General features: G+C 37.9%; 1 protein-coding gene across 1 annotated transcript in view; it reads left to right on the top strand.

The window, feature by feature from the left end:
• The window catches only part of LOC131203457 (von Willebrand factor D and EGF domain-containing protein-like), a 181,398-nt gene extending 169,130 nt beyond the window's left edge, over positions 1 to 12,268 (top strand). Inside the window, exons 19-22 of the mRNA XM_058193736.1 lie at positions 2,095 to 2,232; positions 8,062 to 8,214; positions 10,133 to 10,321; positions 12,001 to 12,268. Coding sequence (XP_058049719.1) covers positions 2,095 to 2,232; positions 8,062 to 8,214; positions 10,133 to 10,321; positions 12,001 to 12,032 — 512 coding nt within the window. The 3' untranslated portion in view covers positions 12,033 to 12,268. The remainder of the gene's footprint in view (positions 1 to 2,094; positions 2,233 to 8,061; positions 8,215 to 10,132; positions 10,322 to 12,000) is intronic.
• Positions 12,269 to 13,120: the final 852 nt, after the last annotated feature.

Genomic DNA, 13,120 nt, shown 5'->3' on the forward strand with positions numbered 1-13,120 from the left:
TTAGTTTTTTAAAGTTTATCATGGGAAAAGTGCACACTGCAGTTGGTATTTTGACTGAGTCTCCACTGGACGTGAAAATCTAATATATAATAGTCTGTCTTGAGAGACCTGGCTCAGTAGAAAAAGATTTGATGGACTCAGAAAGGTATTTTCATATTCCTTCCTCATAATTATCTCACTGTCCCTCACTGAAACAGCAATCTGTTCAGAGATTTTTCAGAGTGAGCTGAACTTTTTCTGCCATATAACTATGTGTGAAAGGTAGTGTTTCCTTGTGTGTGTTTTAAAATAAAGAAAGGGAAATGAAAATAGAGTATCCCCAAAGTTTTTATATAATTCCAAGAGCTGATAGAAGGAGAACAATAATTACCGTATTTTTTTGAGTATAAGACACACTGGAGTATAAGACGCACCTTAGTTTTTGGGGAGGAAAATAAGAAAAAAACTGATTGGCAGGTGGATTGGCCTCCCGGAATACCCCCAGTCAGCTGTTCCCAGAGGTGAATTTTAGCAACAGGTTCCTTGGTTATAAGCTCTGCACCTTGCTTTTTTTTCTGCCACTGAAACTCCATTTCAGAAAAAACTTTTTTCTGCCTCTGAAAGCCTCTGAAACAGAGCTTCAGAAAAAAAGCCTCTGAAGCTCTGTTTGGGGGCTTCTTTTCTGAAGCTCTATTTGGGGGCTTCGTTTCTAAAGCTTCGTTTCTGATGCTTTTTTCAGCCTCTGAAACCTCCGTTTTAGAAGCTGGGCGGGGCTACATTTGGAGTGTAAGACAGGGGGGGGGGAAGGTGCATCTTATACTCTGAAAGGTAACCCTCTCTGCTTGTAAGAATCAATGGCTTTCAAACAGTGGAATACATATTAAATTTAACATTGGAAATAATTGTAATTATAAGAAATATAATTGTCATAAACACATGCCAGTTGCCAAGTGCCTGAATTTATATCATACAGGTCAAGAGGGGGTGTGGTTTCACATGCTGCCTGCATCCCGCAGATGAGGCTTCGCTTGTTTGCACAGCCCAGTTTCTGGCATGCCATGGCCCCGTAGTGACCCTGGTCCATGGACCAGGGGTTGGGGACCCCTGTGGTAAAGCACTCTACATGGGAGTAAAACTGCCAGGGACCTTCCCTGGCATGGTGCTTGCCTTATTTTCTCCCCCACTCCCCAAGTTAGGTTAGCTCCATCCCTGTTAATATTTAGCAAGAGAGAACCAGCAATATTTTAAGGTATATCTAATATGTGGTTGCTTTATATATCTATATCTATTATTATATCTAATATGTGGTTGCTTTACTTTTCTCTGCTTCAGACCTAAAATACCTCAACCTAAACTCTACAGTAGAAATTTTGTTTAAAAGTTATTTATATTCTGTGTTCAAACTCTCTCTGTTTAAGTTGATATGCAGTGATTGCTTTAGGAGAATAGTTTCCTATAACTGTTTCCTAAGATAATAGTTTCACATTTCAATTGTTCTTTAATTTTTACTAATTATATTTTTATAATTATTGTTTTTATAATGATTTTTTTTTAATATTGTGGTTTTACTTTATTCGTTATATGCCACCCTAAGTCATTTCTGGTGAGATGGCAGCTATCTTTTTTAAGAAAGGAAGAAACAAATAAACTGTTTTCTGTCTTTTTTATAAGTGTTGGATCTGTTGTTCATACATCGTTTTTTACAGCTTCCATCATGGAAAACTTTGTCAGCTGTTTCTTTCTTTCAATCAAACTGATATTAAAACCTGAGGACTAATTTGTAGCCCACAATTACATAATTCCCAGTAGTATTTTCAGCACAAATGTCATATACCTAGAGGGGTGATAATGAAACATGGTTTTAGCAGTATATTAGTTTTGTTTGAATGGCTAACATTCACAGTTTTACATTTGGGGAAGCAGTACACTAGTAGCATTAGACAACTGCAACATCAGGTGAATCTGTTGGGGGGCTTTCAAGGACAAATGACCGACATCTTCACCAACTCTACTACTGGGAAGTCTGCCTAATGTGTATAAAGATTTAAGCAAAGGATTAAACAGGAGAAGCAACATCTTTCTATTTATTAACCTAAGCTTTATTTTTTGCCACAGGGCATACTTGTCAAGAGGATATAAATGAATGTGAAGCAAATGCTTGTTTTCCTGATGTCTCTTGCACAAATACAATGGGGTCTTTTGAATGTGGCAACTGCCCTATCGGGATGGAAGGTGATGGTAGAAATTGCAAGTGTGAGTATTTTGTTACTGATGTTACAGTAATTAAGGAAACAATTGTAACAGGCTCAAGCCCAAAATAAACTTTGTGTCAAAATAATGCTGTATTTGTGTCTTTGTTCATATATATATATATGTCTTTGGTTGTTCGGGTTTTCTCCCGTGTAAAATTGGAAGTGTCTTGGCAACGTTTCGACGAAGTCTCATTCGTCATCTTCAGGCTTCAGCTTCGTGCTTCTGGGAGCAATGTGTGATCGCAGCTGTTTCTTCCTTTTAACTGCTAGTGGGGGTTTGAACTGATTGGGTGGGAGCTTGGCTGTGCTCTGATTGGATGGGGGGTTTTCTGTGCTCTGATTGGCTGGGGGTGTGTTCTGTGTTGGTGGGGGCTTGGTTGTGCTCAGTCTAGTCTGTGCTGCAGGGGGATTTGAGCTGGTGAGCTGCATAGCTGTTGTTTGGCTTTGTGGTTGTGCTATATCTTCATAGTGGGTGTCAGTCTGCTGCATGAATGGATTGGAGGGGTTTGAAATGGCTAATGTTGCAGCTGCGGTCTGGCTTCTGGTCCTTGGTCGTGCTTCATGATCAGTGTGGGTTTGGGTCTGCTTTCTGGGTGGATGTGCGGTGGTGACATCCTGTGTGGACCTTGTGAGTGTGGGTCTGGTGTCATTCCCCCAGCCAATCAGAGCACAGAAACCCCCCCATCCAATCAGAGCACAGCCAAGCTCCCACCCAATCAGTTCAAACCCCCACTAGCAGTTAAAAGGAAGAAACAGCTGCGATCACACATTGCTCCCAGAAGCACGAAGCTGAAGCCTGAAGATGACGAATGAGACTTCACGAAACGCTAAGACACTTCCAATTTTACACGGAGAAAACCCAACAACCAAAGACCTATATACAAACACCCGTGAAAACCTCAGAAAATATATATATATATATATATATATATATATATATATATATATATATATATATATATATATATATATATATATATATATATATATATATATATATATATATGGATTATCTCTGATATATTCAACTGTATCTAGAAGAAGAAAGGGAGGGGTTTTTTTTTCCAATGGAAATTTTCTGAATAAGAAAAGTGTATAATGTAATTTGAACTGAATTAAAAATAAGATAAATGCTGGACTGGCATTAATTGAAGCATATTCTGAATGTGCATGTGTGTTCATTTGTCTTATTTGCACAGGATATGCACAAATAAGGCAGACCATATGGCATGATAACCAGACACTTTGCCCAAAATGTGTTTTGCTTATGAATATCCACATATGTTTATGTTTGTAGCACAAAAACTGTAATGCTGCTATCCTGATAAGTTGTCTAAACAATAGAGATTTTCAGTATGCTATATTCTATATCAAATAATACTATCCACTTTTATACAATATGAGTATGCATACAAAGAATATTTAATGCCTTCACTCAGGGGCATGAGAAAATGTAGACATGCCAAATAAGTAGCAATTTACTGAATCTAACATTCATTTGCAGTCTCCTCTGGTCATCCTGACCCTAAGATGGAAACTTATCAAAACACAAGGAAGACAGAAAGGCTAAGACCTAACCTCTACATAGAAGTCTGTTAGTAGAACATTGATATAGTCCAATATTATTTAGCTAGTTAACTTAAACTTTGGTAATGATGCTTTGATATTATCCTTCCCTCTTTTATTAAAATATATTTCTGAATACATTGTCTAAGTTTTCCTCTAGAGTCTTTCAAAGTCTTTCCAAACTTTAAATGTGATTGTTTTACATTATCCTTGTTTTTAATTGTTGCTGCTTCTCTTAAATACAAGTTTATTATTTCTTCAGTAAATCAATAAAAGTTGTTAAACAACTTTATGAGATGAACAGCACTTTCTAGATTAACCCCATCCTCAAGGGAAAAAATGCCCAGAGAATCCCAAGCTAGTGTTACAGAGGAAATTCAATAAATCATTTACTTCATTATGCATAAAATAATTTATGAATGCTCCTGAGGATGTAACCGCCTGCCTCCCTGGTTTTTCTGTTTGTGTATACCTGACTATTAAACTTCAGTGTGGAAAACAATTAAATTAACTATCCAAGAGCATTCCTCCTCCTCCTCCTCCTCCTCCTCCTCCTCCTCCTCCTCCTCCTCCTCCTCCTCCTCCTCCTCCTCCTCCTCCTCCTCCTCTTTTTTGTTCATTATACAAGCAACAGGTTATGTATGGAAACGAAAACAATGGCTTAAAGCTGAAAAATCCTAGAAAACATGAGCACTCTGTTGTAATATTGATTCAGTCTTCCCTTGGTTTACAGTTTTACCTTATAGAAACTATTTTCTAGTTTTTGCCTTGTTTCGGGACATTTGTCGCTGCCTTGAAGTGTTTTTGGTGTTCTCTTGTGAATTAATTCTGTTAAGCGTGACTAAAGAAAGGAAGATTCAATTCATGCCTAAGTAAAATCCTGCCCTTAACTGAAATGTGGTTGTTTATTTGCACACTCTCAGGATTTTAAAATGCTTCATTTGATACAGCAGTTGTACACCACTCATTTAAATTACCTTACAGACGTAATGAAAGTGGTTATTGGTTGCAAAATTCTTTTTTCACAGTAAAGGTTCAGTGACATTGGGAAAGAAAAAAAAAGTTACTGCTCTGAAATACGATGCCTCTGTATATCTGGCTTAAAGTTGGGAAAAGGTCTTCTTATGCTTAACCAATCGACCAATCAACTCACTTTGATTTAAACAACGGTTCCTCCCTTTATGCAAATCATAGGTTCCACTCAATGGTGGGTTGCCCCCGGTTTGGACCGGTTCTACAGAACCGGCAGTAAAACCGTGGGAGGCTCCACCCACTAACCCAAACGTCATCAAAACTGTTCTGTGTATGCACAGAAGAGCACACGCGCACACGGGCATGATGCAAACCGGTAGTAAAGGTAAATAGAACCCACCCCTGGTTCCATTATGTACTTTATAGCAGGCTAGAAAGTCATGAAACTACAGGGAAAAAAGAAAGGTTCCCAATTCACTTCTATGCTCTATCTGACCTATCCAATGCTATACTGTCATTTTTGCACTAGGAACTTAAAAAGACCATGTTGTTTCTTATTTCTTAAGTCAGAGTTAGGCAATGTAGAATTTATAGGCCCAGGAATTATCATCTGATTTTTGAAGAGATTCTTTTCAAAATGAAAGATATTAAAAGAAAGTAGCCAAACTGCAAAGCAAAGTACCAGTAGCAGAGGTGGGTTTCAGCAGGTTCTGATCAGTTCTGGAGAACCGGTAGTGGAAATTTTGAATGGTTCGGAGAACCAGTAGTAAAAATTCTGACCTATCTCTGCCTCCCAAGTCCCAGCTGATCGGGAGGAAATGGGGATTTTGCAGTAACCTTCCCCTGGAGTGGGGAGGGAATGGAGATTTTACAGTATCCTTCCCCTCTCACGCTCACCAAGCCACGGCCATCAAGCTATGCCATGCCCACCAAACCATGCCCACAGAACTGGTAGTAAAAAAATTTGAAACCCACCACTGACCAGTAGCATCATATTTATTTATTGGTATGTCTTGAGAAGTCTTTACCAAAGCCCCATTGAGATTCTAGACAGCATCAGAAAGACTAACCTGCCTTTAGTGATTCCCCATATCCGTGAATAATAGCCATGTTGTTCATTAGAAAATTCCCATGAAAACTCTGCCTCTACCATAAAGTCTCAAAATTCCAAATCTGTTCCAAAGGTTCTTGGTACTTGATGGCAGCAGTCTTAAATAAAGAATATCAACTTTTCCTCAGTCAAAGATTTCAGAATATGAATATAACACAACACCAAAATATATACACTTCAGTAGCTAAGGGTTCCAAAGCAGTGATATTAGAAGAAAATGTGGAGTTGTGTTCTGTTGCTAGAAAATAGGCATTGGGCTATAAAATCAGTATTTCCTACCCAAGAATTTGATTTGATTTAGCACAATGGCATCAGAATTACATTTCTTTGTTCATCAGATTGTAGTTTTTTGTTTTTTTTCCTGTTATGATTGGTACTTCATTTTGATCTGAATTTTCCTGAGGATGGGATTAATTTAAAAACTGTTCTTCAACTCATAAAGTTGTGTAACACCTTATATGATTTAGTGAAGAAATAGCAATCACATTGTCCTAGAAAGATGGGGGGTGCTATGTAAGATATGTTATGTAATATGGCTATGTAAGATATATTATGCAAACTATATACATAATATAGTGAATCTCTTCTTCCTCCTCTTTCTATAATTTACCCAGGGTTCTTGAAAACTTTTAATAATTTGAGGATAGAATGCCACTATGACTGACTGTTTCTTCCATTTGACTTAAAATATTCACAGTACCTTTCCAATAAAGCTAGCCAGTAGCTAATTGCTTTGAAACATGACTCCAAGTGGAACATTCATTCTGTAACTTACTGGAGGAAATTAATATTTTAAATGGTCTCTGATGGACAATTTATTTGATTTACTTCTTTGAGCACTTCAAGCAACGGTATCCAAAGTACTCTTCTTGAGCCAGCTGCTGCCTGGAGTTGGTGTGGTATAGTTGGGCTATCGTCCATGGGTAGGCAGATGGAGTCAAGCCAGCATGTTTTTCTTTTAGAATTGGTCAAGTGAATGTGTTACTCATTGCTCCAGCTGTACACCTGCTGTTATTCTATAAAACATTTGAATTGTCTGCCTCTACTTTTGGATCCTCCACTATATGTGGATATTAAATGAGATCCTCTTCTGATGAAATCCAAGATGCTAACTCATTCAATCTTTTATTCCACACTTGTCCAAGGGGGGGGGGATAAATAACCCAGAGGATGACGTGATATGATGTTAGAATAGAATAGAATAGAATAGAATGTTATATTGGCCAAGTGTTATTGGACACACAAGGAATTTGTCTTGGTGCATATGCTCTCAGTGTACATAAAAGAAAAGATACCTTCATCAAGGTACAACATTTACAACACAAATGATGGTCAATATATCAATATAAATCATAAGGATTGCCAGCAACAAAGTTACAGTCATACAGTCATAAGTGGAAAGAGATTGGTGATGGGAACGATGAGAAGATTAGTGCAGATTTAGTAAATAGTTTGTCAGTGTTGAGGGAATTATTTGTTTAGCAGAGTGATGGCCTTCGAGAAAAAACTGTTCTTGTGTCTAGTTGTTCCGGTGTGCAGTGCTCTATAGCGTCGTTTTGAGGGTAGGAGTTGAAACAGTTTATGTCCTGGATGTGAGGGATCTGTAAATATTTTCACGGCCCTCTTCTTGATTCGTTCAGTGTACAGGTCCTCAATGGAAGGCAGGTTGGTAGCAATTATTTTTTCTGCAGTTCTAATTATCCTCTGAAGTCTGTGTCTTTCTTGTTGGGTTGCAGAACCGAACCAGACAGTTATAGGGGTGCAAATGACAGACTCAATAATTCCTCTGTAGAACTGAATCAGCAGCTCCTTGGGCAGTTTGAGCTTTCTGAATTGGCGCAGAAAGAACATTCTTTGTTGTCCTTTTTTGATGACGTTTTTGATGTTAGCTGTCCATTTTAGATCTTGCGATATGATAGAACCTAGAAATTTAAAGGTTTCTACTGTTGATACTGTGTTGTCTAGTATTGTGAGAGGTGGAAGTATGGTAGGGTTTCTCCTAAAGTCTACCACCATTTCTACGGTTTTGAGTGTGTTCAGTTCCAGATTATTTTGGTTGCACCACAAGGCTAGTTGTTAGCATTCATCCCCATCCCCATAATGTTAGCATTCATCCCCATCAATAATCACAGCAAAAACAAACACCATGCCTTTTTTCACCTCCACTCTCTATCATTGCAGCTGAAGACTTTGCTGACAGAATAGAAGCTTTCATTACTAATCAACATAATATCAAAGGTGAATGGAAAACAAGTGAAAGTAAACAGCTTCAGAAAGGCCAAGAAGCAAGGACTTTGTCGGCAATTAAGTATGTTAATACCAGCAAGGTCCATGGTAAGTATTGTCTAATTAGATGGGTGTCAAAGAGTTCTGCTTCAAGCTGTCAGCTCTTATGTGAAACTATTTTCCTAAGCAGTCACACCATATCAACCTAAACAGAGAGAGTTTGAACACAGCACAAAGATAACGTTTAAAGAAAGTTTGTGCAATGGATAGAGCAGACAATTGGAATGCAGACCATCAGTTCTTAAAAAGTTCTTTGAGAAGATGCAATATTGATGCTATGGGATGTACAGATTCCTGCCTGGCTCAGCTCCACTTGGTATGTGCCCATCTTGTTAGATCAATTTTATCTATTAACAAAATATAAAATATTCAGAATAGAATTCGATTATGTAAAATTGCACTAGACTTCTATTGTCAATGGTTTGGGTTTTTGCCTTAGCCTTTGGTTCGGAGTCATAAGCCTTACCTTTCCTTTCTTCTTTGGAGTCATAAATAGCACTCTTCTAGGTTTAAACAAAATCACCTAGTGCAGTATCTTGTTTCTAACTATGAAATCTTTAGGAAACCTTCAAGCAAAACAACAACATTTTCCCATTCTTACTTCCCAGAAAGTTGTCTGTTTGAAAACAGTTGTATGTGAAACCATGCATATCTTATGCTGGCTCATTTTTCACATTGCACTAAGCAAATGTGCAACTTACTTGCTTTTTTATTGTATGAGGCCAATAATTCAGTTTGTAAGCTATTTTATGGTTTAAGATGATATATGAATCTGGTCAATTGTGAGCATATTCATAATTGAACACAGTGTACGAACCAAGTAATTACCTGCAAATAATAAAGCCCCAAATGAATTCTTCTTTTTTGTAAATTAGTCACTGAAATGGGAAAAGAGGGAAAATAAATATCATTTTATCCTGACAGACATTTTCCTCTGAATCACCAGTTGGATTCACACAATTACTAGGTCATGATTTGGTTAAATTTGATTTAATTAATAAATCATATTTGGATAGTTTTGCATGACACTAAGCTATATCCCTTATTTATACATCATAAAGTTGGGGTTCAAAAACAACATATAAAGTAAAAGGTAAAGAAATCATATTATTGGTTAATGCTTTGTATGGCCTCTTGCACAATACCTTCTGGGCAGTGGTGGGATTCAAATAATTTAATAACTGGTTCTCTGCCCTAATGACCGGCTGGGTGGGTGTGGCCATGGTGGGCCTGGTCAGGGGGTGTGAAGCCTCCTGGGAATAAAAACAGGCCACACAGGGTGTGTGCTGCACCCCCACACCTCATTTTGGGCCTAGGAGGCCTCCCTGCACTTATCTGGGAGCCAAAATTGGATGCGTGGGGACTCGGGGAGGGGCGGGGAGGGGAGGGGCCAGCCAGAAATTTAACTACCGGTTTTCCCAAACTGGCCGGAACCAGCTGAATCCCACCACTGCTTCTGGGTGATTCCACAGCCATATTGTAAGTAAGGTAAAAGCAGAGTGAGGGAGTTTAAAGGAGAAAACATCAGGCAAGAAGGAGTTGACTTAGCATGACTTCCTCCACTCTTTCTTCTCTATTGCAAAACAACCCTTCCAGTAGATGCCTCACAAAGGAGAGGAGGAAGCCTCTGGGAATTCATTATATAATCCTGCAGAGAAATGTGTAGCTTTCCCCCTGACTAATGAAAGTTATCCACCTAGGTGTTCCTAGCAGTGAAGAAAAGTCAATTTCACCCCTGATAAATGCCACACACTTTTGAATTCCAAACTTTACAACACGTAATTAGAGGGCTAATAAATCTTGCCTTAATGAGAAACAGCTGGTTGGTATGTGGTGCCTTTAGGGTTTTCTTATATTTGGCACACAGTTTGGGGGCGTCTAGCATTAATTATGTTTTGAAAGAATAAAAGGATAAGAAAGCCTTAGCCAGTGCTGATATTTGCTCCCTGGTTTATTTTTAAATTAGCAATGGTCTTGGATATTCCTTCAGGTCATGCAGGACTCCTACCATCTCTTACTAACTGTGCTAATAGACCTTGTTTTCCTGGAGTGCTGTGTGTTGACCGCAAACCTCCAAAGACTGGATACTTCTGTGGCCGATGTCCAGTAGGTCTATATGGGAATGGACGAATCTGCACAAAAGCATCTAGACCAGGTACCTTTCTTTCATTTTGGGTATCAGAGCTGCAGAACTGAACTAGATAATTGATTTGTCAACATATTTTAATGCAACATTGTAATCATTTCATTATATCAGGAAAAATATAAGGAAAACTATTTGTACTTCATCAACTGTGTTGTAGATAGCCCAGTATTACCTACCTATCTCAATACTACATTATTACATTATTACCATTAATAATAGAAATCAATAGAATAGACTAGGATTTTTTATTGGCCAAGTGTGACTGGACACCCAAGGAATTTGTCTTGGTGCATATGCTCTCAGTGTACATAAAAGAAAAGATACGTTCATTAAGAATCGTAAGGTACAACACTTAATGATAGTCATAGGGTACAAATAAGCAATCAGGAAACAATATCAATATAAATCGTAAGGATACAAGCAACAAAGTTACATTTGTATGACTACAAAGTTACTCATATAGTCATAAGTGGAAGGAGATGCACGATGGGAGCGATGACAAGATGACAAGATTAATAGTAGTGCAGACTCAGTATATAGTGTTGAAGGAATTATTTGTTTAGCAGAATGATGGCGGTCTGGAAAAAACCTATTCTTGTATCCTGTATCAGAGGAATTATTGAGTCTGTCATTTGCACCTCTATAACTGTCTGGTTTGGTTCTGCAACCCAACAAGGAAGACACAAACTTCAGAAGATAATTAGAACTGCAGAAAAAATAATTGCTACCAACCTGCCTTCCATTGAGGACCTGTATACTGCCCGAATCAAGAAGAGGGCTGTGAAAATATTTACAGATCCCTCACATCCTGGACATAAACTGTTTCAACTCCTACCATCAAAATGACGCTATAGAGCATTGCACATCAGAACAACTAGACACAAGAACAGTTTTTTTCCAGAACGCCATCACTCTGCTAAACAAATAATTCCCTCAACACTGTCAAACTATTTACTAAATCTACACTACTATTAATCTTCTCATAATTTTCATCACCAATCTCTTTCCATTTATGACTGTATGACTGTAAATTTTTGTTGCTATCATTAAGGGTTAAATTGCAACCTATGATCATCATTTGTGTTGTAAATGTTGTACCTTTGATGAAGGTATTTTTTTTCTTTTATGTACACTGAGAGCATATGCACCAAAACAAATTCCTTGTGTGTCCAATCACACTTGGCCAATAAATTCTATTCTATTCTATTCTAGATGTTCTGGTGTGCAGTGCTCTATAGCGTTGTTTTGAGGATAGGAGTTGAAACTGTTTATGTCCAGGATGTGAGTAGTGATAGTGTGATAATGATAGTAGAAGCACAAGGATTGACAAAACTACATATGAGGATTAAAATAATTCATACCTCCAGAAACTAGATTTTTGCTGTTCTTTGAAAAGATAGTGTGGGGGGGTCATATGGATTTTGGGGAACAAAATATTCCACCAGGATGGGGTAAGTGTTGTTTAAGCAAATGATTACTTACATTTTCCCATCAAAGCTGGAACTCACAGTCCAGAATCAATGACCACTTTTAAATTAGAAAAGACAATTGATTTTGTTTTAAGCCCTGTAGAAATACAGTGACTGTTGTTTTATATAGTCTATAGGTTCCAAATTAGAAGAGTTCAAAAACTGCTACATCAGGGTTGAAACAACGTGGGATTTGAAAACAGTTATATTTTGTTTCAGGAATACTGTGTGGAAATGAAGAAAAGTTGTAGAATTGAAGGGAAAACTTCAAGGGCATTGCAACCAACTTCTCACTTGATGCAGGAATTAAAAAGCAAGGGCATCTGCAAATATACAAGTTCCTACCTTAATTCAATTATTATTGAATTAATAATTATTTTAATTAGTGAATTCTTATTTACTATCAGAATGTTTCTCCTACTGTTCAACTGAAATCTATGCTTCTGTAAGAAATCTAAAGAAACATCTGGCTTTCAAATGTTACTAAATTCTCAGCCACCGTGGGTAAAGTTCAGCAATAACTGAAAATCTACAGATGCTCTACTCCTGCCTAAGGAGATTCGATCTAGTCCTTCTAGATCATAGGTGTCAAAGTTGCCACGTCACATTGCCATCATGTGATGTTTCGTGACAGTTTTCCCATTGGCGGAGCTGGGGTGGGCCTGGCCTGAACATGATGCATCTGGCCCACAGGCCACCAGTTTGACACCCGTGTGTAGAATCTAGATGAAACAACAAGGATACTGTTGGTATTTGATGGATCTATACAGTATTTCATATCCTCACAATTTGTATTCTTATTTCTTGAATACAAACCCACAGGATGAAAATCATAGCACAATGCATGCTTTGAGAATGAACTTGAAGTGCTTCCAATCTTAAGCCCAAAAAAAAAAATGTCTAAAGCACCCCATCCTTTTTCAGTTTTCCAGAGAGTCTGAAGAAATATATGGCTGCATTAAATATAATGAGTTAAACAACTAGATCTTTTTTAAGGTTATGCAGAAACCTTTGGGAGAAGGTCTGCTTTAATGAATTGCAAAGAAGTGCAGGGCCAATGCAAGTTCTAAAGCTGTTCCTCCAAATCATTTTCAAAGCATGCAGAAAGCTACAAGACAATATTCCCTCAACACTGTCAGACTATTTACTGAATCTGCACTACTATTAATCGTTTCATAGTTCCCATCACCAATCTCTTTCCACTTATGACTGTATGACTATAACTTGTTGCTGGCAATCCTTATGATTTATTGTTAGGTTTGGGTATTGACGAGGCAGGAGACCAGGTTAGTGACAACAGCTCTTTAATATAGTGTGACCCAGCAAAACTCTGGAGAAA

Source organism: Ahaetulla prasina, chromosome 1 (assembly GCF_028640845.1).
Source record: "Ahaetulla prasina isolate Xishuangbanna chromosome 1, ASM2864084v1, whole genome shotgun sequence".
Lineage (NCBI taxonomy): Eukaryota > Metazoa > Chordata > Lepidosauria > Squamata > Colubridae > Ahaetulla > Ahaetulla prasina.